This window comes from Anguilla anguilla, chromosome 8 (assembly GCF_013347855.1).
Source record: "Anguilla anguilla isolate fAngAng1 chromosome 8, fAngAng1.pri, whole genome shotgun sequence".
Classification (NCBI taxonomy): Eukaryota; Metazoa; Chordata; class Actinopteri; order Anguilliformes; family Anguillidae; genus Anguilla; species Anguilla anguilla.
In genome coordinates this window covers 21,573,904-21,595,379 of record NC_049208.1, presented here as the reverse complement: position 1 = coordinate 21,595,379, position 21,476 = coordinate 21,573,904, and the positions used below count along the sequence as shown (strand labels likewise).

The 21,476-nt window shown below is 41.4% G+C and overlaps 2 protein-coding genes across 4 annotated transcripts in view; one reads left to right on the top strand and one right to left on the bottom strand.

Annotated features, from left to right (window-relative positions):
• guk1a (guanylate kinase 1a) overlaps positions 1-14,477 on the bottom strand; it is a 21,596-nt gene extending 7,119 nt beyond the window's left edge. Inside the window, exons 1-3 of one of the 3 annotated variants that reach the window (XM_035428907.1) lie at positions 14,320-14,477; positions 2,156-2,269; positions 1,380-1,421 (exon numbers count right to left, since the gene is read on the bottom strand). In XM_035428907.1, coding sequence (XP_035284798.1) covers positions 1,380-1,421; positions 2,156-2,269; positions 14,320-14,404 — 241 coding nt within the window. In that variant the 5' untranslated portion in view covers positions 14,405-14,477. Of the gene's footprint in view, positions 1-1,379; positions 1,422-2,155; positions 2,270-6,657; positions 6,786-12,368; positions 12,532-14,319 lie in introns of those variants that run through there. The other 2 variants (XM_035428908.1, XM_035428909.1) reach the window with 2 other exon arrangements.
• c8h1orf35 (chromosome 8 C1orf35 homolog) lies at positions 13,292-21,476 on the top strand. Its single transcript, XM_035428906.1, has 8 exons — positions 13,292-13,811; positions 15,013-15,163; positions 15,281-15,326; positions 15,857-15,942; positions 16,848-16,920; positions 17,031-17,110; positions 17,452-17,583; positions 20,492-21,476. Exons 1-8 carry the CDS (start codon positions 13,715-13,717, stop codon positions 20,793-20,795), a joined length of 969 nt encoding a protein of 322 aa, XP_035284797.1. The 5' UTR covers positions 13,292-13,714; the 3' UTR covers positions 20,796-21,476.

Here is a 21,476-nt window from a genome sequence, read left to right as displayed (position 1 = left end):
GACTCACAAGCTGTAATGCTAATGTAACGCATTAATGCACTGCATATTCTAATCTATAGGGAACACACAGAAAAATCACTGCTTTTTCCTGGGTCTAATGATTGGCTCAAGGACATCAGGGGGCTATTTTCAAAAGCTTTTTATTCCACGAAGTGAAGTTTAATAGTGTTTATTTCAGTAATGATTAAAAAAAAACAGCTTTACCGATTAAAACTCAGGAATAGAAAATCATTTCTTGAACATTGTAGTAGTCTCTTCACTTTGGCTACAAAAAGTGTGGTTTCAGAAAGTAACCCCCAGAGGCTAACATTTTAATCAGAACTTGTGTCTGAGACAAGGGATCACATGGAAATTAGAATTAGGACCTTCTACACCTTCAGATGACACGGACGACAGGACATCTGCTACAGGCAATAATGCTGCCCCAACAAGCATAGGGAGGCAATTCAGGCCTATGGAGAGAATGACAACAAAAAAGGCACAAGAGACTCCAGGGTAAGAAAGTTATAGCAAGTAAAAGTCAGGAATCCCAGTGTGGCTTTTGAAGCAGTAAGACAACCCAAAACTCAAAATCATTGGAAAAGACTAAATTATTGTGCGCATGATTATCAGCTACATTTGACTGGTGTGTCATTTCAAATCACCTTGGTGACAATCACCCTCCTGCGCAAGCACTTCCACAGCAAGCCAACAAGGACGATCCTGGGCATGAGGCCAATATTTCACAAAATGACTGACAGCGGCAATAAGACCGATTTCATCTGTGTATTTTAGTTCTTTTTGCCATATTAATAAAATACAGTTGGACAGTGATCAGCCAGGGTAAAGAAAAAGCAGGAAAAGCAACGGTTGGGAAACAGGCATCTACCAGAACAGGAAACCGACCCTGACTGAGCCAGAAATCACAGGTTTAAACAAGAGGTGTTAACAACTTATTCCTTGCGCTTCCACTTCCGGATAGCCACCAGTCCTGAAAAAGTGTGCTGTTCCCTATTATTGCCAATCACCACTAAGAGTAAAATCAGAATTCTAACAGAACCTAACCAGAACCAGAAGCCATGCTTCTGTAACTAAAACCAGCTGAGAGGGAGAGGCGTGGCATTGTACTGTAGCTATTTATAGAAGTCACCCCCCGGTTACAAACCACCAACTCTTTCAACCATTGGTACAATGAAATGCATACCGTTTGGGACAAAGACATGTTTGGCTCTGTACTCCACCATTTTAGATCAGTAATCAAACAATTCTGAAGTGCACAACAAGCTATAACTATCCAAACACCATTAACCTAGTTACAGTAGTTATAGTACAATGACTAGTGGGGACTTCAGACTTTTACACTTAAATATCCTACTCTTAAATTGTTCACACTGGCCTACCTTTGCCATTTTCCTCTCCAGGTCGGGGGTCCCTAGTAGTATCTGTAATTAAAGGAACAGCCAGTCAGTTCATTACACCTTTAACAGTAACAAACCATGTACACCTGTACACAGAATTCAGTATTCACACAAAAGCGCAGCTATCTTCAGTAAGTAAAGACTACATGAAACGAGTAAGTAAAGATTATATCAAACAGAATCTGGACAAAGTGACACTGAAATATACTGAACTGAAGGAACTATTGAAATTGAAGCACAAATGAATGCACAGGCAGTTCAGAGCAGATTATGGCCAAAACCATGAAAACGAGAAACACATGAATTGGTTATTTTCTATTTAGTCATCACTTCTGCACTTCCTGAACCAAGATGTCAGCATGCAATGAAAACCAATCTGGCATGAAATGCAAGTATGTCCACATTGATCCACTTCATTTTTCTCAAAGGTGCAATGGCCATTATAACAGGGAGGCACCCATTCCAATCCAAATTTAGGAGAAGAACTTTGTTTTTTTGGCCAAAACCAGAAGGGGCTCTTTCTGGAAGCCCTGTCCATGATTTTAGAAAAAACATGACAACCAGAAACTCGGATCAAGTGCTTAGCTGGCGGGATCCTTTTTCTGGATTGTGTGGGTCAATCCCATTTCCTGGTAATCCGGGGACAGAATAGCGTGCACATGTGACACCCTGGGCCTGTAGGAGGCCAGTGGGAGGCAAGAGAAGGCCACAGACTGGATCTGGGGTTGGTGGTTGGTTGGAGTTTGAGGATTACTCACGCGACACGCTGAAGCCAAAAACACCCTCGTACTCCTTCATGAGCATCTTCAGGAGGGTGCTTTTTCCAGCACCGGATGGTCCAGTCAGCACCACAGGCCTTGGTCCTGCCATCGCTGGAAACCAGAGAGAGGAAGAAGAGAAAGAGAGAGGGAGGAAAGGGAAGTCGAGGGACACAGGAATAAGTAAATGAGCTCCACACCATATATTTCACAATTGCCCAATCCCACAATTCTCTCTTAGACAGCAGTCTTTACCAGACTTTTCTCTGCTCTCACTACCATGCTTTCTGAGCATAAGGACTGCAAGCGGACATTTCCACTAAAGACCTGCCTCACTGGTTTTCTGTTTCGCCCATCTAGAGCAGGGGTGTCAAACTAAATTCCAAGGCGGCTGCAGTGTCTGTAGGGTTGTTTTTTCCTTTCAATCCACAGTCAATCAAGGCCTTGTGAACAACGTGTGTTGATTCTTTAGCCAATAAATGGCTTAAATGAACCACTGGTGCCAAGAATGTCCTGAAAAATAGCAGGCACTACGGCCCTCCAGGACTGGAGTTTGACACCTGTGTTCTGGTGTTCACAGACGCACCCCACGGTCTGGTGCTGGGGAGATCGTTTCATGTTGACTGGGTTGACAGCCGCCCACTCGTTGATTTTACTACCGCTGGTCTGCCTGTTCAGCGGGCATGGAGTGCTTCGGAGGGAAGTGTTCTCCTGAATCAATAGTGGAGGCCACAGCAATGAGCACCGACATACATGTGAGCAGGTAAAGGGGAAAATGCATTTAAAAACACCAGCTTATATCATTCCTGTGAGGCAGTGGAATGTCAGCTAGCAGACCCGGGGTCAGTGGCCGCCTGCTAATAAAAATTATCGAAGCTGACACAGATCAGTCACAGCTAGGGATGCCAGCAGTCCCACTGATGTCCATGCTCCTTTACCGAACCATTGTTGTTTTCTGTGTTTGGTGCTGCAGTCGTTGTCACTTCTGCACTTTCCAATCAGAACTGGAGAATCTGAATCGCTCTCCACTGGCGTGGAGTGCCACTAAACAAATACTTTGAAGCCGCAATGAGTATAGGTATACACAGTAAACATACTTTTTTATGCGGTGCCGTTTTCGGCTGTTGTTTGATTTTGGCCAAGTTCACCTTCTGCCAGACTGAGGAAGTGACAGGATGAGGGCAAGGCGGATGGCCAATGGGAAGACCACACAGCGAACACCCGGTCCTCATGGGAGTTGCAGTATAATGCAGTATCACCATGAATTGACTTAGCTATTTCAAATCGCTTTGTAATCAACGCTTTTTTAAAATAGAAAATGCTACCAAAAGCTCACTCACCAAAGTGGCTAGACAGAGTGAACGAGTTACATGCCACTGCCGAATTCTACCCCCACTTGGTGGCGGTGGTGTTAATGTTACCCTGATCTCCCATGTTTATTTTCCGTATGCAAAATGAAGCATGATATATGAAGCTAGAGACCTTGTACTTCCAAGAAGGCAGCATGTCATGGTTGAAACTATGAAAAGGGTATTCAAAACATGTGCCTTTGCCTGAATCCCTTTTGTAACAACATATTCAGTAAAAGTAAAAAATACTCAAAGCATCATTATGATGAGGGTTCAACTTCGGCCAAAATATTTACCAAACAAACTAATCAAAGATGTTTTGATCCCGTGTAAAGGCTTGAGGACTTGGTGATTTATTTTTGCACACTAAGTGCCTTCTTTCCATGTTCTGGCAAGCCTGCCTGTCCCACTCAACGCACCAAGAGGTCATTAGGCCTGGCTGATTAGAGCACCAGGGTAATCCGCCTGCCTTCTCCCCTGTCACCCAATTTAAACAGCAACGTTTCTGCTGGTAAGGTTGCCTTGCCGCCACATCATAATAAAAAAATAATGAACTAAAATAAAAAATTATAAATTAAAAAAAAAAATATATATATATATAGCGCCTATATATTAAATTCATTAATTAAAAATTTTTAACTCAAACTTTATAAATATTTCTGCCTAATGCGTTTTCAAAACAACACTGTCGCGTCCGCATATTTATTTTCAAAAAGAGCCTAGGCCGCGCGCTCCGTGCTTGCTCCTTTCTGAGGAGGTTGGAAAACTTGCAGCGCGCTAAGGTCGCACTGTCTTTCAAAGCGTTTCTTTTTTTTCTTCAGCGACCGAAAGACAACGAAACGGTAGGTAGCGACGCTTCAAATATGACCAAAATACCAAAATAATGTTAACCAGTGTTTGAATTGGACCACATTAGGTGCCGGTACCTACTCCTCAAAATACATACTGTTTAAAATAAATTAATGTTGGTAATCAAAAGAAGAGTCGATACTCATATACACGTGCCCATCTCAAGAACTGGCGTTAACTATCATTCGGTGATGACAACTGGCGGATCCTTACTCTGTTCGGGCAAGTGGAATGCCTCATGCAGTTGTCTGATCGGACAAGTAAAAAATAAATGTGATAAATATGTAACGTTATCTGAAAATAAACAGTGTTAGTTTGTGCCGAAGCTGAACCTGTTCCCGTTGAGATACGCTACGTGCCTACCCTTTAAAAAAAAAAATCTAGAGCTGCTGTTATAATGGTACAATACATCTGATTAAAATGGTGACCTGGAGAAACCCGCCGCGGCCGCAAATTGTTGGCAAATCGCCAAAACAGCGCGCATTTAAAAAATAAAAAAAAATTTTTTTAGGGCATTTAAAATGTGTGAGTGCTTCAACTACTTCCATTTCCATACTACAACATGGTGATTTTTTTTCCATGAAAACGAAAGGGAAAGTGTTTATTTTTAAGGTTTTGTGAATGTAGTGCGCTAGCAAAACTGAGAGTTAGGCTACAGTTGCTACAGCTGACAAAGAGGGCTGCATTCTAATGACGATTATGATTATAACGAGAGATGCAGTCTCACAAGCTGCTACATTGTCCAGAAATGAATACAGGCCTAACACTACCTCATAAAAAATACATTAATCAAGCATCTAAGTTAGTTAGGAAATTTTTCTATCATGCTTCTCAGTAGAATTAGAATGTAACAGAACAGAATCTTTAAAGCCATTTTTCTCACTTTTTCCTTTTTTTTTTTGCATGGACAATGCATGTAAACTCTGTCATTGAGTGTGAGAGAGACAGAGAGAGTGCTTTGAATGTGGACCGAGCTCAAATTATATTGTTAAATAAAAAGATAAAACATTCTAACTAAGTACTGTTTTGTCATGGTAATTTAGTTAATTTAGCAGAAGAATGTCCCTTTTAAAGTGTGTAACTTTTCTTGAGTATCAATTTTGGTTATATAGTCCTCTATTCTTGAAGATAGAACTTCTAGATGGACAATGTGCTCTTTTAATTGTTCTCACCCCACCATAACTCAAAATACAGGCCTATTTTGCTTCAATATTTACAAACAATACAAGGGTTAACAAACCTTTTATGGTTTTAAAGTACATCTAAAACTACTTTTTAGCTCTTGCAAACTGCTATTCCTTGTATCAAGAGCTCGTCAGAGCTAAAAGATAGATTTAGATTTTTTTTTTTTTTTTTCACGCACATCTAGTGATTCATATGTACTTCACGGGATCAAATATTTGTGTATTGGTTATATTAAACGTTAAACAGATTGCAGATATTCAGAGTTTCCAAAAATAGTATGTGGTAGGGGTTGGCAGTTTTGAATCAGAATCCACCCCTTTACTCCACTTCCCGTTCATCTTTAACCATTCAATTGCAAATTTGAGGTAGGCTAGGTGAAAATGTTAGGCGATGTATTTTCACATTAAACAAATGAGAAACGTTTCCCTGAAGTTCAAGAAAGTCTCCCGTGATACCAAACATGCAGTGACACCAATTTTGCTTGTTAAAAATGTACTGTGTAGAATGTGTAGAAAATGTTTCAGTACAAACATTTGTTATACCAATTTAGATCTTCTTTCACCTCAGATATTCCCTAAGCATATATTGCTCTTTTTTTCAGAAGATTAGGCTATTGCAAAAGCTGCTATAGTTGTTCTAATTGGTAAAAATAACAAATCTGAGGAACACCTACAGATACTGCATGCATATACATACTCTTATTAAAGACTCTTATTAAATCACTGTAAATAAATGACAAAATCATGTTTACATAGCACCATCTAAGAAATGGACATACTTCTGCTGCCACAGATATCAAACGGAAACACATACTTAAAATAAATGCAATGACGTCATGTTGTCACACCTAAAAGCATTTCATCTCAAGTTTGCATTGTGCATTCAGTATAATCTGTGGTTATGGGATTTCCATTTATTTCCTATATGGAAATAGCACATAAATCACTTCCAGTCTTAGCTTGTAGTAGGATCTTAAGCTCAGTGCTTTCTTTCTTCGAGACACAAGCATGAGATTTTCCATGAGATTAGCCCCTTGTTATTTGTGCCAATCAAGAGAGTATCTCCTTACAGAAGGCATTAAGAGCAGTACTACAAAAGAGCTACGGTTCTCTTGCTTACCTTGTCTCACTGTTAAAGAGCGAGTTGTTTGCTTGAAGCGCTTGAAAATGAATGAGGAGGTAGCGCTTTGCTAGGGCGTGTACGTGCGTGTCAGGGAGGCGGGTGGATAAAGTGACGTACGTTGGCCCGCCCCCGATAATCACTTCCTGAAATCTATTATCTTAGCTGCCACACCATTTCATAATGTAGCACAACTTGTGGCTGTGAGCAGTCTAACTATGCAAAACAGGACCAAGTGAAGCTTGTAGCTTGTTTAGTTTGATTTAGCTGATGTTGTGTACTGAAAGCAAAGGGAATCATTATTTCCTTAATACAAAGAACATTCACCATGCTGCGACAAAGCAGAGTAACTTCACAAAAACAGAAATGCCAGTGCTATGTCACTACCCAGATCGAGCCAACTTAAGCAGGGCTGGCCGAAATGAATCACAGTCTGAGTGATTTCCGCATGCCGTCTTTAAGCTGTTTACTGACGGTTTCAGAATCGGAATGCAACCGAACTTCTTCCATTGTGAGGTTTCTGCTTCAGTGCTAGAACTGCTCAGTTACATCATAATGTTCCTGTGCACATCTCTTTCCCAGACCGCTGAATGTATTTACTGTGTGAGGTGCTACATTTCCTCCCTGTGGACTGAAGACCTGCGTCCGCTTTGTGCACCAACCCAAACGCAAGCCTTTAAAAAGATAAAGCTGAGAAGCTTATCCTCAAAAGGTCTTTAGAAGCCAACTGCCGAAGGCCACAAAAGAGGACGTGAGATTGCAGCGGACAAAAGGCAGTGCTCGCATCCCATCTGAAAAGGTGGGGGAAAAAATATGGGTCTTCTGATATTACGACTGGCGTGCTAGAATGTCCAAGAGCGCCCCTGCTTTAGAGTCCCATACATGAAGGGAGCACAGGGCTGGGGAACTAAACCTGTCACTGACGACTGTGGCTGGAGGTCAGGCCAGTGCATAGCCGGCCGTTATAGCCCTGGGAGGACTGGTTTTGGTCAGAGCGTTAGATCAACGCAGGGTGAAAAAGTGGCCAGCTGGTTTGAGTGCATCATGCCGGTACATTCATTAAAACGAGCATTCGGAGCAATTTGGAATTATCAGCAATTGCATGTTGGGAATTGTACAGATAATAAGTGTCTATACTAGTACAGTATCTTGATAGCAGCAAAACACTGACTATCTTTCACACCAAAACCCAAAAACCATACACCAGGCGGCTCCTTCTGTGTCTCACCCAGCCGTAGCGCCAGACTGCTTTCTGGGACAAAGGGTCACCTCAGGTGTTGAGCACCCAAGGGCTCAGAATTTCCCTACCTCCCAGAGCACCCCTGACACATATACTTAATGAAGCAACATCCTATTTGCCTATGAAATGGGATAAACCCAGAACTCAGTCAAGGCCAAGTTTTAATCCATTAAATACCACTAAAGCAACCAATTAGGTAAATAATGTGGGCACATGTACTTTAAACTAAATACGTAGATCAAATAAAGGTTATAATGAAAACATGTACAGAATTTGAATGAACACCTATAAAAATTGCTTATCAAATTAGTGCAGCAATAAAGAGACAGCCACACACTGTCTTAAATGCTCAAAAACAAGTTTAGGCTAATGGTGCCAATGACATTGCGACACTGTTTTCTTTACTGCTAGAAAGCAGTGTTTAAAATGATTTTACTGTAATGCAGATGTTAAATGCATAGATATTAACACTTCATACATAGTATTAGATGTCATATACTAAAGGGAAAATGCAACAGAACCACAAATTATGCCTACTTTCCATGAAAATACTCATTAGTAAAGATTCCCAGTCCATGGCCACAGCCCCTTGGCCCTCCGCTAATTGCTTTGAAAGGAGGTGGAGCATGAGATTATGCGGCTCACTGGCCAAGTGGAATAAAATAACTCAAAAAGGCGATTACGTTTACACGTAGGCATAGCCAAAAGCTCATCAGATAGTCTGGAGTCAGCCATCGGAGGCACTACAGCTAATTGAGTGGGACAACCGATTAAGGGGCATGGCATGGCTGAAAGTTTCCTGAACCAAGGTGAACAGAAAAGCAGCCCACAATGAGGGTATTTCCTGTGGATCTCAGCTTGGCCAGCCTAAATCTTAACCTAAAGCAATAGAGTGACCATGCAAAACTGACTTTGAGCCTGCAGCCACTACAGACATATGGTGAGCTGTAAATGAACAAACTGTGGACAGCCCTAAGAAACAATAATACCTGAAGTGTACAACATGATGAAAATGTAACAGACAATTTGAGGAAGGATAGCAGTGTATAAAGTTGTATTTTATTCTAAATAGGCCTACATCAGAGTAAAATTATTGTCATTCAAAATAGTGCAAATCCCAGAAACTCCTCCTCAAGTACAGTAATGAGACTACCTCCAACCTATTACTTCACTCCTCGGAACAAGAGCTGCCACCAAAGCAGTCTTTCATTGTAATTAAAGTATTATGAATAGTAAACCACCGTTATAAATTGTCAAAAAGTATATAGGCCCCAATACATGTAATAGCCATCTTTATGCTTTAGCTCTCTAATGCCATCTTGTGTCAACCCAAAAAAAGTTGATCATTGATTTTTCCTTGCCTCCTGCGATTGCAATTATTGTGTTCAGCATAACAAAAGGTAAAGGCAAGCCTGACTTATAGAATCATCAACTGATCAGCACAAAAACAACATGACCAAAAATATTCCACTTTAAATATAAAATACTGCATATAGATTTCTTAGTTCATATGCTTTAGCAACCATTTTGCAGGTAACAGCTCAGAAACCAGACTTGCAGCAACAAACCCACAGCTTATAAATTAAAGCAAAAGTCACACTGCTCTGTCGCACTCCACTGAATGTGAGTCATGGCTGAGAGTCAAAACGCAAAAAAACAAGCACAAATCCTCAATAGCTGCGACCGCACACGCACATGCATCCATGTGTGCATGCATCCACGCACACGCCCTCACACAAACATGTGGCCTCTTCTTTGGTTCATGACCAACCTTTCCACAAAATCTTGTGCAAATCTGTGAATCCATTCGGGAGTTGTGCGCCTTTTTATCATAGGCCACGCCCATCGCCACGCCCCCTCACACACCCTCACACAAACACGTGACCTCTTCTTTGGCTCATGACAAACCTTTCCACAAAATGTTGTGCAAATCTGTGAATCCATTCGGGAGCTATGCGCCTTTTTGCGCTAGGCCACGCCCATCGCCATGCCCCCTCATGGTCAATCGGCCTGAAGGTGACTCAACTGTACCTTCCGGTCATGACCAACGTCCATGCCAAATTTCAGCCTCCTGGGGCAAACACTGTGGCCACTACAGGGTGGGACACTTTTTATGGACCAACCGACCAGCCAACCGACCGACCGACCGACCGACCGACCGACAGAGCTATAGAGCTGCCTGTCGCAGATAAAAAGAAAAGCCCTGTGTGCCAGAAAGGGGCTGTTAGACCTGCAGGAGTCGCCCGAGCAGGGATGCTGTGGAAAAGGTCTCTGCCACAGCTGCGGGTGACAGAAACATTCTCTGTGCATGCCTCTCGAGGGCTTAGGGTGGAAAAAGTAAGTGCTCCTGTCAAAATCAGAGCTACAGCTACCGCTCACATGTCTGACTGGAGTACAATTCTTACCAAGTATGATTCCACCACACAGGCTTAAGAATAGCACTGGTTGTCTGAACATCCCACTTACAACACGGTTTATTTCCAAGCAACTGAAACAACCATCAATGCTCTAGATACTTAAAGCTAAAGGAAACCTGATCTTAAATATAGACATTTTCAGGTTATAGTACGTGTGCATGTTCTATCAACTGTATGACACAGATGAGCAAAAAAATGATCAACCCTGAAAACTTTTCAACAGCCCTGTCAGTACAAATGAATTAATAATAGGCTGCATTAGCCTACATAAACAAACGCACTTCAGTGTGGTTGCTATTTTTCTTACTGTACTTCTCACCAGCAGATGTAGGTAGTTACCATGGCGGAAAGTGATGCCAGTAATATTTCTATGGTGAGGCCATATGATCCTGATCAACTGCAGGATGATGGGGTTGTGGAAAATGCCTCGCTTTAAGCACAAGTCGGCCAACAGTAGGTTTCATTTGTCTATCAAACTGCATGTTGCTGCTAGTGTTGTTACATTATAATACACAGCAAGCTGAATGTAAAAACACGCCTAGCTAAGATATCAAACTATGCAATGAACTTTAGCTTTTGTGTCTTGTTTTCCTGGATTCTTTTTTCTATCACAGAAAAAGGTTACGCCTTTTGAAAAAACACATTCCATATTTGCATATCACCTCCTTCTAATGTCATATGAAAAAGTCAGGTTGTCTGAAACTTCCAGTACCTCAAATACCTGTATCTGTAAGTTAAATTCACATGTAGCCAAATTAACTTCCTGTAAGAGGACAGAAATGTTTATATCTGGATTTCTGTGTTTACACAAATCTAGAACCATGGTTTTACACTTTTCCAGCTTCAAGCAAATCTTGACCTTAAAAAATGACAGATGGAAATTTTTTGAGAACAATTCATTTTCAGTGCCAGGAAATCAAGAATTCCTCCTTCCAGCAGGATTTGAAAATAATTTAGTATGCAGTTTATAGAGAGATTCTGTCCCAAGCCCGAGATCAGATTCCTTTTCTTTCATATAGCCTAATGGGTTGGAATTAGGATGTGAGTAGTCTAAGCTGAGTTGCTAGAACAGCTGGGTGGGAATACCCATGTTTTTTGGAGTTTTTTTTGCAAATTTGAGACCAACACTTGGCTACCAGTCATCTTCTACAATCATGTGGTAAGGATCCCAATGAAAATCGTTCTAACAGAAAAAGTAGTTCCACCTGCAGGGAACCAACAAATTGTAATTGATCAATATTTCTCCTCATCGTGCAAAATAAGTCAAGTCTCTAATTAGATTTAATGACAGTACTGCCTGCAAAAACACACAATGTAAAGACGGCTGATTCAGTAAATACGGGGAAGTGTTCTAATTTAATTTATATTGTCACATGAGTACAGTCATCTGATTCCACTTTGAATACAAACAGTAACATCCAATACTGGTAAAATTGTCTTTTCACATTTGGTCTCAATTTCTGATCTGTGTTATGAACCTACATCTGGAAGCATACATATCAATGGTGCACAAATTTAGTAGGTCATCGCATCACAGTGCCAGAGTTAAAGATAAATTCAGCACATGTTGTGAAGGTTTCAAATCCAAGGACCATAAAAAACTATTCGTCTTAATCTGACGTTATACAAGACCACTAACCCTATGTACTACAACATCAATAATGGATCCAGTGTGAATGAATAAGGTTAGGTAATTTAATGGTTAACAAATGTTTAACAAATGAATCAAGACAATATCTATACAACTAACTAAATGGCTAGCGAATCAAATTAGCACTCAATCTCATTTCATAAAAAAAAAACATTATTGTGCATATCTGCAATATTGTGGAGTACTACTTAACACGACTCAGCATCATTCATTTAACGTTACCACAATGGTAGCTAGTCAATGCTAGTTACGTAGCAACCTAACAAGTAGTACTTCGTGGGCACTGCATTGAAAATAGCAAAACAATAACGCAAACAAGACAGTTACAGTGAGAGATTATGATATGACTGCAATTCTATTGTTTCACATCAGACAGCATTTAATATATTTTTTTTAAACTTACCTGAAAAAATTCTGGAGAAAAGCTTTAAATACATCTGGAAAGAAACTGCTACAGAATCTTAAGAATTTCTCCACCACCACCACTCCGTCTTGAAATAACTGCCTTCCGCGTGAGAGCCATTAGATACTGCACCGACGTCATCACAGTGAGACGAATAAAATTAAATGCCATGGCAACTCTATGGATTTTACTTGCCTTTAAAGGGACAGACTTTGTTTGTTTTTCCGGTTAAGGTTAACTTTACAGAGGAATAATACGGTTTCAAAATTGCGTCAAATTGGGAGGCAACGTGATAAACAACCACGGTGTTCAATATAATTTTACCAACACCAACTGCACCAATGCCATATTAACGCCAGTTGATAGCCAGTGATCTGGACTGATACTGGGTCTAGCTAGCTAGAAGATACTCACTTTTTCCTCAAAAGCTAGTTTAAATGGCAGCACTAAACAGATTTATATATGTCGCGATCCGACCAAATGTTCCTATTTCTGTAAATCTGACAAATTTGACTACTTAAAGTTTCAGTTGATGCCTTTCAGATTTCAGCAAAAATTCAGTCAGCTAAGTTTTACAGACAGAATTGTTTGAAGTTTGACAAACTAACAAAACTTAAGTCAAAAGTGGAACCCATTATTGTTGTCAGAAATTAATTCAGCGCATGTGGCCATTTCAACGAAGCCCTTGATGAAAAACGGAACGGAGGAGGTTAGGAATTTCTGAAAGATTTGAAGCGCAAGAACAATCGGAATGTATTAAGACAGTTCCAGCCATTAAATTGTCCACGATGGCATTAAAATAAGTTAACCACACGTCATCGCCGAATACTTCCACGAATCACGGACAACATTACTTAATTTCAATTTCTGAATTTCCCTCCCTTCAAACAATGCTGAGTGGAGACAATAAAAATGAAGACGGCAGCATACGGATGTGTTCTACATGCGCACAGACTCGCTGGGTTAACAAGACTGGCTGAGATTCGGGTCACTAAAGGGCGGAAATAGCTGGCTAACGCTGGCTAATAAATAGATTAGCTGCTGTTGCTAAGAAAATATATATCAAAACAAGCCAAGAAAATAAATGAAACGACTACTTTAACATATGTGAACTTCTATTCGTCTCCACTCTGCTAGATGTTGATTTAGCTACCTTGCATTATCAAGTACGACGTCCTCCAAGGAGGTTTTAGGAAACTCCCCGGATGGACACACAGAAGGCCGCAAAGCGGGAGAAGCATGTGTAGACAAAGCTAGTGTTGGTCAAGTAGCTAATCAGTCTCATTATATCAAATTCAGAGATTGTATCAACACAAATTCACAGATATCTCGCATATAACATAAAAATGTTTGGTTCATCGAGATCTGGAGGTGTGAGAGGTGGACAAGATCAGTTCAACTGGGATGATGTGAAAGGCGACAAACACAGGGAAAACTACTTGGGTAAGACAACTCTTTGGTTTAAGTTTGGTAACATATGAAATATATTGTTGATAATAATAACATGCCTGACGATGTTCCAGTATCGTTTAGATAGCTAATGGTTACCTAATATTACCTATAGCTGGGTAAGGACCTGTCTATTTTAGCTAACGTTTGCTAGCTAAAATAGTGTGGAAACGTGTTAATCATCAAACGTTAACTTAGCTAGTTGGGTCAACTACCTTTAACTGGATCCTATGTGTGCGTGTGGTCGCATGTCTCTTGCTTCAGTGTACTGAAATTATTTAAAGTTTAGATGCACCACGTAGAAAAACCAACGTTATTTTCCTAGGTGTCGCCGTGATAATGTTCCGGATCAACTAATATTTAGCCACCAGTCGCTAGCTGTCTGAGCTAGACTAACCTACGCGGGTGGCGGCTGATATTAATAGCGAAACATTTTACCTATGTCTTGGTATAACCTGTGGAAAAATTGCGACAAGTCACGTTAGCATATTATGCGTCTTACCTTTTTCCTTTGTGTTGTCCCTCATTACATCCCCTATCAGGAAATCTATGTTGAAATTGAAACCACACTTCTTCCTTTGGCACATCGAATGCTGGCAATCTAACTGAATGCACTATGCGTGTAGAGCCGGGATGCCGATCCACCCTGTCAGTATTTCAAGTTGTATGCACACCCGTTTCGGTGCCATTTGAATGCTGCCTGTATTCACGCTACGAAATTAAATACTTAGAGAAAGTAACCCATATAGGCTAATTATTTAGCGAAGTAGTATTCCAATGTAGTAACTAATGTCCGGCATCTCCTAGATTCCACCAATCTAGAATTTAACGTTAGTAAATTTAACGTTACTTTCGTAATGTTTGTTGAGAAATGCAAAGTGAAGTTGATTTTATTGTATTACAGTCCAAAATAGCATTACATATTCACTGTGTAATGCGGTATTGTTTGTGTGTTCATGTAACCTATCATCTCAGGAAAACCGAGTACAAAACTAGTTCTCAATTTAGGATTTATTCTTCATATTCTGTGCAGCGTGTTTTCATGTATTTTGCAAGATTAGGAAACGTAAACTACGTCAGGACCACAACACCATCCACCACGAAGCAAATGTGTCCAAAACGCACAAAGTGCATTTCCTAATATAACTTAATCGCTGACATTTATGTAAAAACCCTGGCGTGCTTTTTTCCACAGGCAACTCTCTCATGGCCCCAGTAGGCCGATGGCAGAAGGGTCGCGACCTAACTTGGTATGCCAAAGACAAGCACGGCAGAGCATCAGTATCAAAGGAGGAGGAGCTTGCTGCTGTGCGGGAGGCGGAACAAGAGGCTTTGATGGCCGCCTTGTAAGTAGCCACACCGTTTCTGCAGAGGCACAGGAATGGTCACGACATCTGCAAAACATGTAAAGGCTTTTTCTCCTGAAAGAAGGCCCCAAGACTAACCAACTTTTCTTTTCACAGAGGTTACAAGAATTTGAAAAGACAACCAACTGGTCTGACCAAAGAGGTTTGTCATTAAAAGCATGAAAGCATCAGAGCTTTTGTCCTATATGTGGCTTGCACAAAAATGTATTAAAGCGAACATGTCTGCAGTATTGTGGAAAATAACATAATTACACACTTAGTTGCCTGTATCATAGATAAGGTAGATAAGTTATGGACACCTTTACATGCTGATGTTTTCATTGTAGGCTGAATTATATGCTTTGTTCTATAATAATAGTGTTTATTTTATGTTTTTTGCAGACCCCAGGTTGAAATGCCCTGAATCAGATTTGATTCCTTACTTTATCTCAGTCAAGGCTTACTTCTATTTTAAATATGTGGCAGGAGCTAAAATTGAGTGGAAATCCAAATTTAAATTTCCTGGCACAGTTAGGCCAGTTTTACCAAGCTGCTTTTTACAAAACTTTGTTATACACTTCTGTTATGTGTCTGTTCATTCACACATTGCAGCAGTGGTTCCCATTATTCATATGAGCCACTTACTTTAAGAGGCAGTTTCAACTTGGACTGTGCATCTGCATTGTCTTTCAGGATTTGGCGGACGTGTGCAGGAGGGAGGGGGCAGCAGAAAGCGACGGCAGAGACGTGGACCGCGTTTCAGGTCTCGGCAGCTCGGGGTGACTGAATCAGTCTCGTTGTTGACCATTTATTGATAGACCATAGTAAACCCTTGTCACAAATTGCATCGAGTTGACCGACAGTGATGGCAGATGGTCTTTCCAGGGACACATTTGTAAAATGAGCTCTTAAGTGTTCGCACAGATTATTTGTCCTGGTGGCTTGGGGTGCAGCTATGGTTGGGACTCAGTTATAGTTAGTCCTGAAACAGGGGAACCTTTGTTTATTCCCATTGCTGTATATTGTGTGCCATGCATGATACCATGTGTGTATACATTTGTAATGGAAGGTTATGGTAGGGAATGCTGGACAAAATGCGCCATGGGATGCTGTATTTTAATTTGAGATGACTACTGCATTTAGAGGGCTGACTGATAAACATAATGGAGTGCCTAACTGCCGGTTAAGTGGTTTGATTGTTGTTGTACACACAGTCATTGATGAAACAAATGTCTTGAGATTTTCCATAACAAACCGGTACCTGCCCGCGGCAGATGGGTTCCTTCTCTGAGTCCGGTTCTGCTCAAGGTTTCTTCCTGCTATCAGTCAGGGAGTTTTTCCTTGCCACTGTTGCCCTAGACTTACTCTTTGGGGGCCGGTTCTCTGTAAAGCTGCTTTGTGACAAAGCTCCTTTGTTAAAAGCGCTATACAAATAAAATTGAATTGAAAAATTGAATTGAATTTTTGCTTCATGAATCTTCCGTTGTGTGCCACTTGACCCTGAAACCTTTCTGAAATAGAATATATTTTAAGAGCCAAGTTTAATTTAACATTTATATACGTTATATATACTGTTCATGTATGTTCTCTTAATGTTCGAGAGTTCCTTAGGTAGAGAGCATCCATCAGAGGAAGTGTAAATGGAATATCTGTCTTGAACTGACCAGTTTTCTCTGTGAATTAGTTTGGGATCAAGAAGAGTGATGATGTCCAAGCAGGAGAAGGAAGCAGCAAAAATGGGCTTGCCAGTTTTCACAGTGAGTGTGATGTTTGCTTTATCTGTAATTTATCAGCCCTGCCCAAGAGCAAGGGCTTTTAATTAGTCAATTCAAAATGAGTCTTTTGATCATATTCAATAATTTTACAGCATCATAAACCCGAAGGCCATCAGGAAGTTTCCAGCATCAAGACTTCAGACACCAAAAACCAAGAAACTGATGAACTAAGGTGCTGCTGCCACACAAATCACCAAATCTACTATCTAAAGATTTTTATTTTAGTAATGTAGTGTATTATTATTATTATTATTGACAGTCACTGTACAGAGAATGTCAACAAGTAAAGCATTCTATAGGGTAAGGAAAATTGGATTAAAAGATGAGTGGGTGCTGTGGTGAAAATGTGTTGGAATTTTTGTAGGGACAATATTGAAGATCTATCAGGCTAAAAAGACAGGTTATCAGTTTAACTTTAAGTGTCAGTGTTGAGTTTCCGGATACGCTGGTGGTCAGAGTGTGCGTGACTCCACTTGCCAACAGCCAACATGTCTTGCATTTTTTCTCTGCCAGACACGAGAGCAAAAAGAAGGGCAAAAAGGAAAAGAAGAGTAAGAAGGAGAAAAAGAAGAAGAAGAAGAAAGAGAAGAAGCTTAAGAAGCAGTCATCATCCTCGGGGTCGGAATCGGAGGACGATCTGAAAAGGTGATTTGCTTTGTTGCGTCTTTTCAGAATGGCGCCCAGCTCAACTGGAAGGTCATGCATGGACTGCTATTAGCTCCAACAGACGTTACCATTAATCTGACGATCACATTCGCAGCTTTTCACTTCTTGGAACACGCCACTTTTAAATATTTATCACATTTGTGGCGATACTGCTACAGTCTTAGTCTCAGCTTTTCATAGGCACTTTCATAGGCATAAGCAAATGAGGTGAAAGCTAATGAAGAAGAGATGATGTAATGTGTAACTGAGTACTATTATTGCACTGGACTTCAGACACAAACATCACAGATGTCCTCACTGAAAATAGGTCATGGACAGTATATCTTGATAATGCATCAAAAGAGCGTTTCGATCAAAATTTCTATTTGATCCTCATGGCACCCCCTCCGCAGTTACTGCCATGGCTTGGTTGGACAAGCTTTATCAAACAAGCCGTACAAATGAAATGGAAGGGGGGGGGAGGCTGCATGAAGGCAGATTGTGATCTTTCTCAATTATGGGCAATGCTCTAGTTTTTGTAAAAAAAAAAAATGACAATTTTCCTCCCATTCCTGAGGTGGAAAGTCCGGGGGTCAGAAAGTAAAAGTCCTGAAATGTGTTTTTTCCACCCATGAACTCAGCCAGCTGATTTCACTGACTTGTTTTACCTGGCTGAAGAATTGTGCTGATTACCAAATCCAGGAAACAAAATACTGGGAAAGACTTACTTTCTAAACCTGGATTTTTCACCTCTGCCCAATTTGGACAGGCTGTTTGTAGTTGTATCCCTACCATCGCTGCAACACCGATCACAGGCTGTTATACATATCTGGCTTCCATCTTGCCGCTACCGAAGCTGGTTCTGTTCGTATTAAAGTTAATCTGCGCTGTAGCAGGGCTGTACAGTGCTCCCATTATTATGAGCATTTGCTTCTCAAAACCAATGCATGCTAACTGGACAGATAATTTAGGGGCGCATGTACTACTAAAGGATGTATTAGTGTGCTCCTAAAATTTTTAACTTAGGGGCATAAAAATGTTATCAGAGCCCTGTGTGCGACAGATTGCTGGTGCGAGAACGAGCTGGACTGCCACGTGCTTGCCAATTACACATCGCTCTACAGGTGTCTCAGTGACTATACGCCAACAGCCTCACTCAAATACGGCTCCCAGGGGCCCCAGAACATAGTATCTGAATCCACAAAAAACATAAACGGAACTAGATGGAAATCAAGATGGGGCTTGTTAGCTAAGTAGTGTGTTCCTCATTCATTTACTTTGTGTTAGCCCTACAGAGTGTGTCATTTGTTTTTATGCCTCCGCGACGGCACAGCCATGGCCGGAGGCATTGTTTTGGGGTTGTCCGTCCATCTCATTCTCGTGAACGCGATATCTCAGGAACGCCTTCAGGGAATTTCTTCAAATTTGGCACAAACGTCCACTTGGACTCAAGGAATTCCGACACTGCCTCCACACTGTCCAGTTCCAACCTGATCACCTAGCTGGCCTTCTTTAACAGCTTGTTGAGACTGCTGACCTCCAAGCCTTGATACCACCACCCCAGCACATCACTGCGAAAAACAGAGCTCATTGGTCTATAGAACATTATTCCAGGAGGCTCATCCACTTTTGCATGAATGTGAGATGAGAATTGATGTTTCTCTTGGTAAAGCAGTGGTTTTCACCTTGCTCCTCCCAAGAATCCGATTTTTTGCCTGGCCTCTTTCTTATTGTCGAGTCATGAACACTGATCATAGCTGAGGCTGGAGAGGCGTGCAGTTCTTTGGCTGTTCGGAGATCTTTTGTGCCTTCCTGGGTGAGGTGTCCCTGTGCCCTTGGTGAAATTTTGGCAGGCTGGCCACTCCATGGAAGATTCACTACTGTTCCAAGTGTTCTCCGTTTGGAGATAATGGCTCTCACTGGTTCGGTGGAGTCGCAGAGCTTAAGAAATGGCTTTGTGAACTTTTCCAGACTGATACATTTCAACATTTTTTTTCTTATCTCTTCTAGGATTTCCTTTGATTGTGCCATAGTGTGCTTTTAGAAACCTTGTGGTGACTACTTCACCCTGATGGTTTCAACGGGGCTGGCTGCAATCAAGCCTGGCTATGTTCAATCAGCTAAATTTATCAACTAAGTTTGGTTAATTGACTAAGGGGGCAATTACTTTTTTACAGGGGTCATATGGGTGTTTGATAACTTTCATTAAAAAGATTTGTAATTCTTTCAGATTACTTAAAGTGAAGATGGGTGATTTGATTATGAATAAGTCATTTGGATAGTTGACATAAAGGAGCAAATTAAATTAAAATTAAAACAGTTTAATTTTTTAATCTACTTTAAAGCAACTGCTTTGCTGCTAATATTGTAAAAGCGCAGTTCTTTCAGCAATGTACTATACTCCAGTCACCCCACAAGAGGGTGCAAGAGTTCTATTTTGTCAAAACATGATTTTTTTGTCATTTGAGATGGAGGCTCTGCTTTTCTGGATGTTCATCAAGATCTATGCAGCAAGTGAGGGTTGGAGACTAATTAGATTTTGTGACATACATTCCCAGACATACAGTTATAGTACGGAAAAAGAACATAATCTGTCAGAGCAGGGATTTTGGGGTGATCATGGGTAAATAAATTTAAGTGGATCTTATGGGGTTTGATAAGTCTGAAAGAGCAGACTAAATTGCGCTGTATTAGTAGGCACTTGTGAGGACCTGAAAGTTTCAATGTGGACATCTTGGTGTAATGCAATTGAAATCTTTTTTCACTGACCCTCAAATCTATTGGTTGGGAGTTCACGTTCGAAGGGGTTTGTGCACCCATATATCCCGTATCCCTCCGCCCCTCCCCTGCCACTCATTCATTCAATTCCCCCACCATTCATTCATTTGTGTGCGCTTGATCTTCTCAGGAGGAGAAAGGATGACTACCGCCACCACCGCCATCATCATCAGGATCATCATCCATCATCGAGCCGGCAGACTGGAGCCAGGCTCCCTGACAGCCATTCACCGGGCGGGGCAAAGGCCGAGCCCCGCCCCCGTCCCCGCTGCTCGCGCTCCCCCTCCCCCTCCCGGCAGCGGCAGCGCCACGACACGGACTCTTCCTTAGACAGGGGGTCCCCCGCCCCTCGGCACAGCACCAGCCGCCGGCGAGCCGCCCCATCACCCCTGGGCCTGGGCCACAAGCGGCGCCATGATACCGACTCTGACTGACCGGGCCCCGCCCACCGCCGGGAGGAGTCCCGGGAGGGCGTCCAATCAGAAGGCTCCCTCGGCATCAGTCACTCTTACAGCGCAAACGCGTGTGAAAGAGTTCAATCCACAGTCCGCAGCACAGCGTGCGCATCAGGGCTCAGCAGCTAGCATTCAGGAGGACATTGGCCAGAAGGACACAGCGTGAGTGTGCTCTGTGTACATCGTGTCACCCAGTCACTGATTCAGGATCAGCCAACTCAGCCTTATTTATGTCTAATTCCTTTTGTGTATTTAGCCTGAACTGACCCTGTGCCACTGCTTGGGTAAGTTAATTTTTAACAAGGATACATAATGGCCCCAGGCAAATAAATTGTCTTGAGCCATTATCTGTCAAGAGGTAATTGCCAGTGTGGTGGCAGTAAAGCTGGTATTTCCCATCTTAGTTTAGATATTTCTTTTTATGACTGTGATTAGGCATTATTGTGATTTGTGTACTTCTTTTTAGAAGTTTGTGCCCTCTGAACTTAAGATATTTCATCTACAGATTTTAAACCTTTTTAAAGAAAAGCCATGAATTTAGCAGCCAGCATCCAGTGTGGTCATCATTTTTCTGTACATTCTCCACATTGAACCCATGAGGCTTCAAAGCCTGTGTAATTAACATCACGGTTTCAGACTAAAATCTTGTCTTGGGGTGAA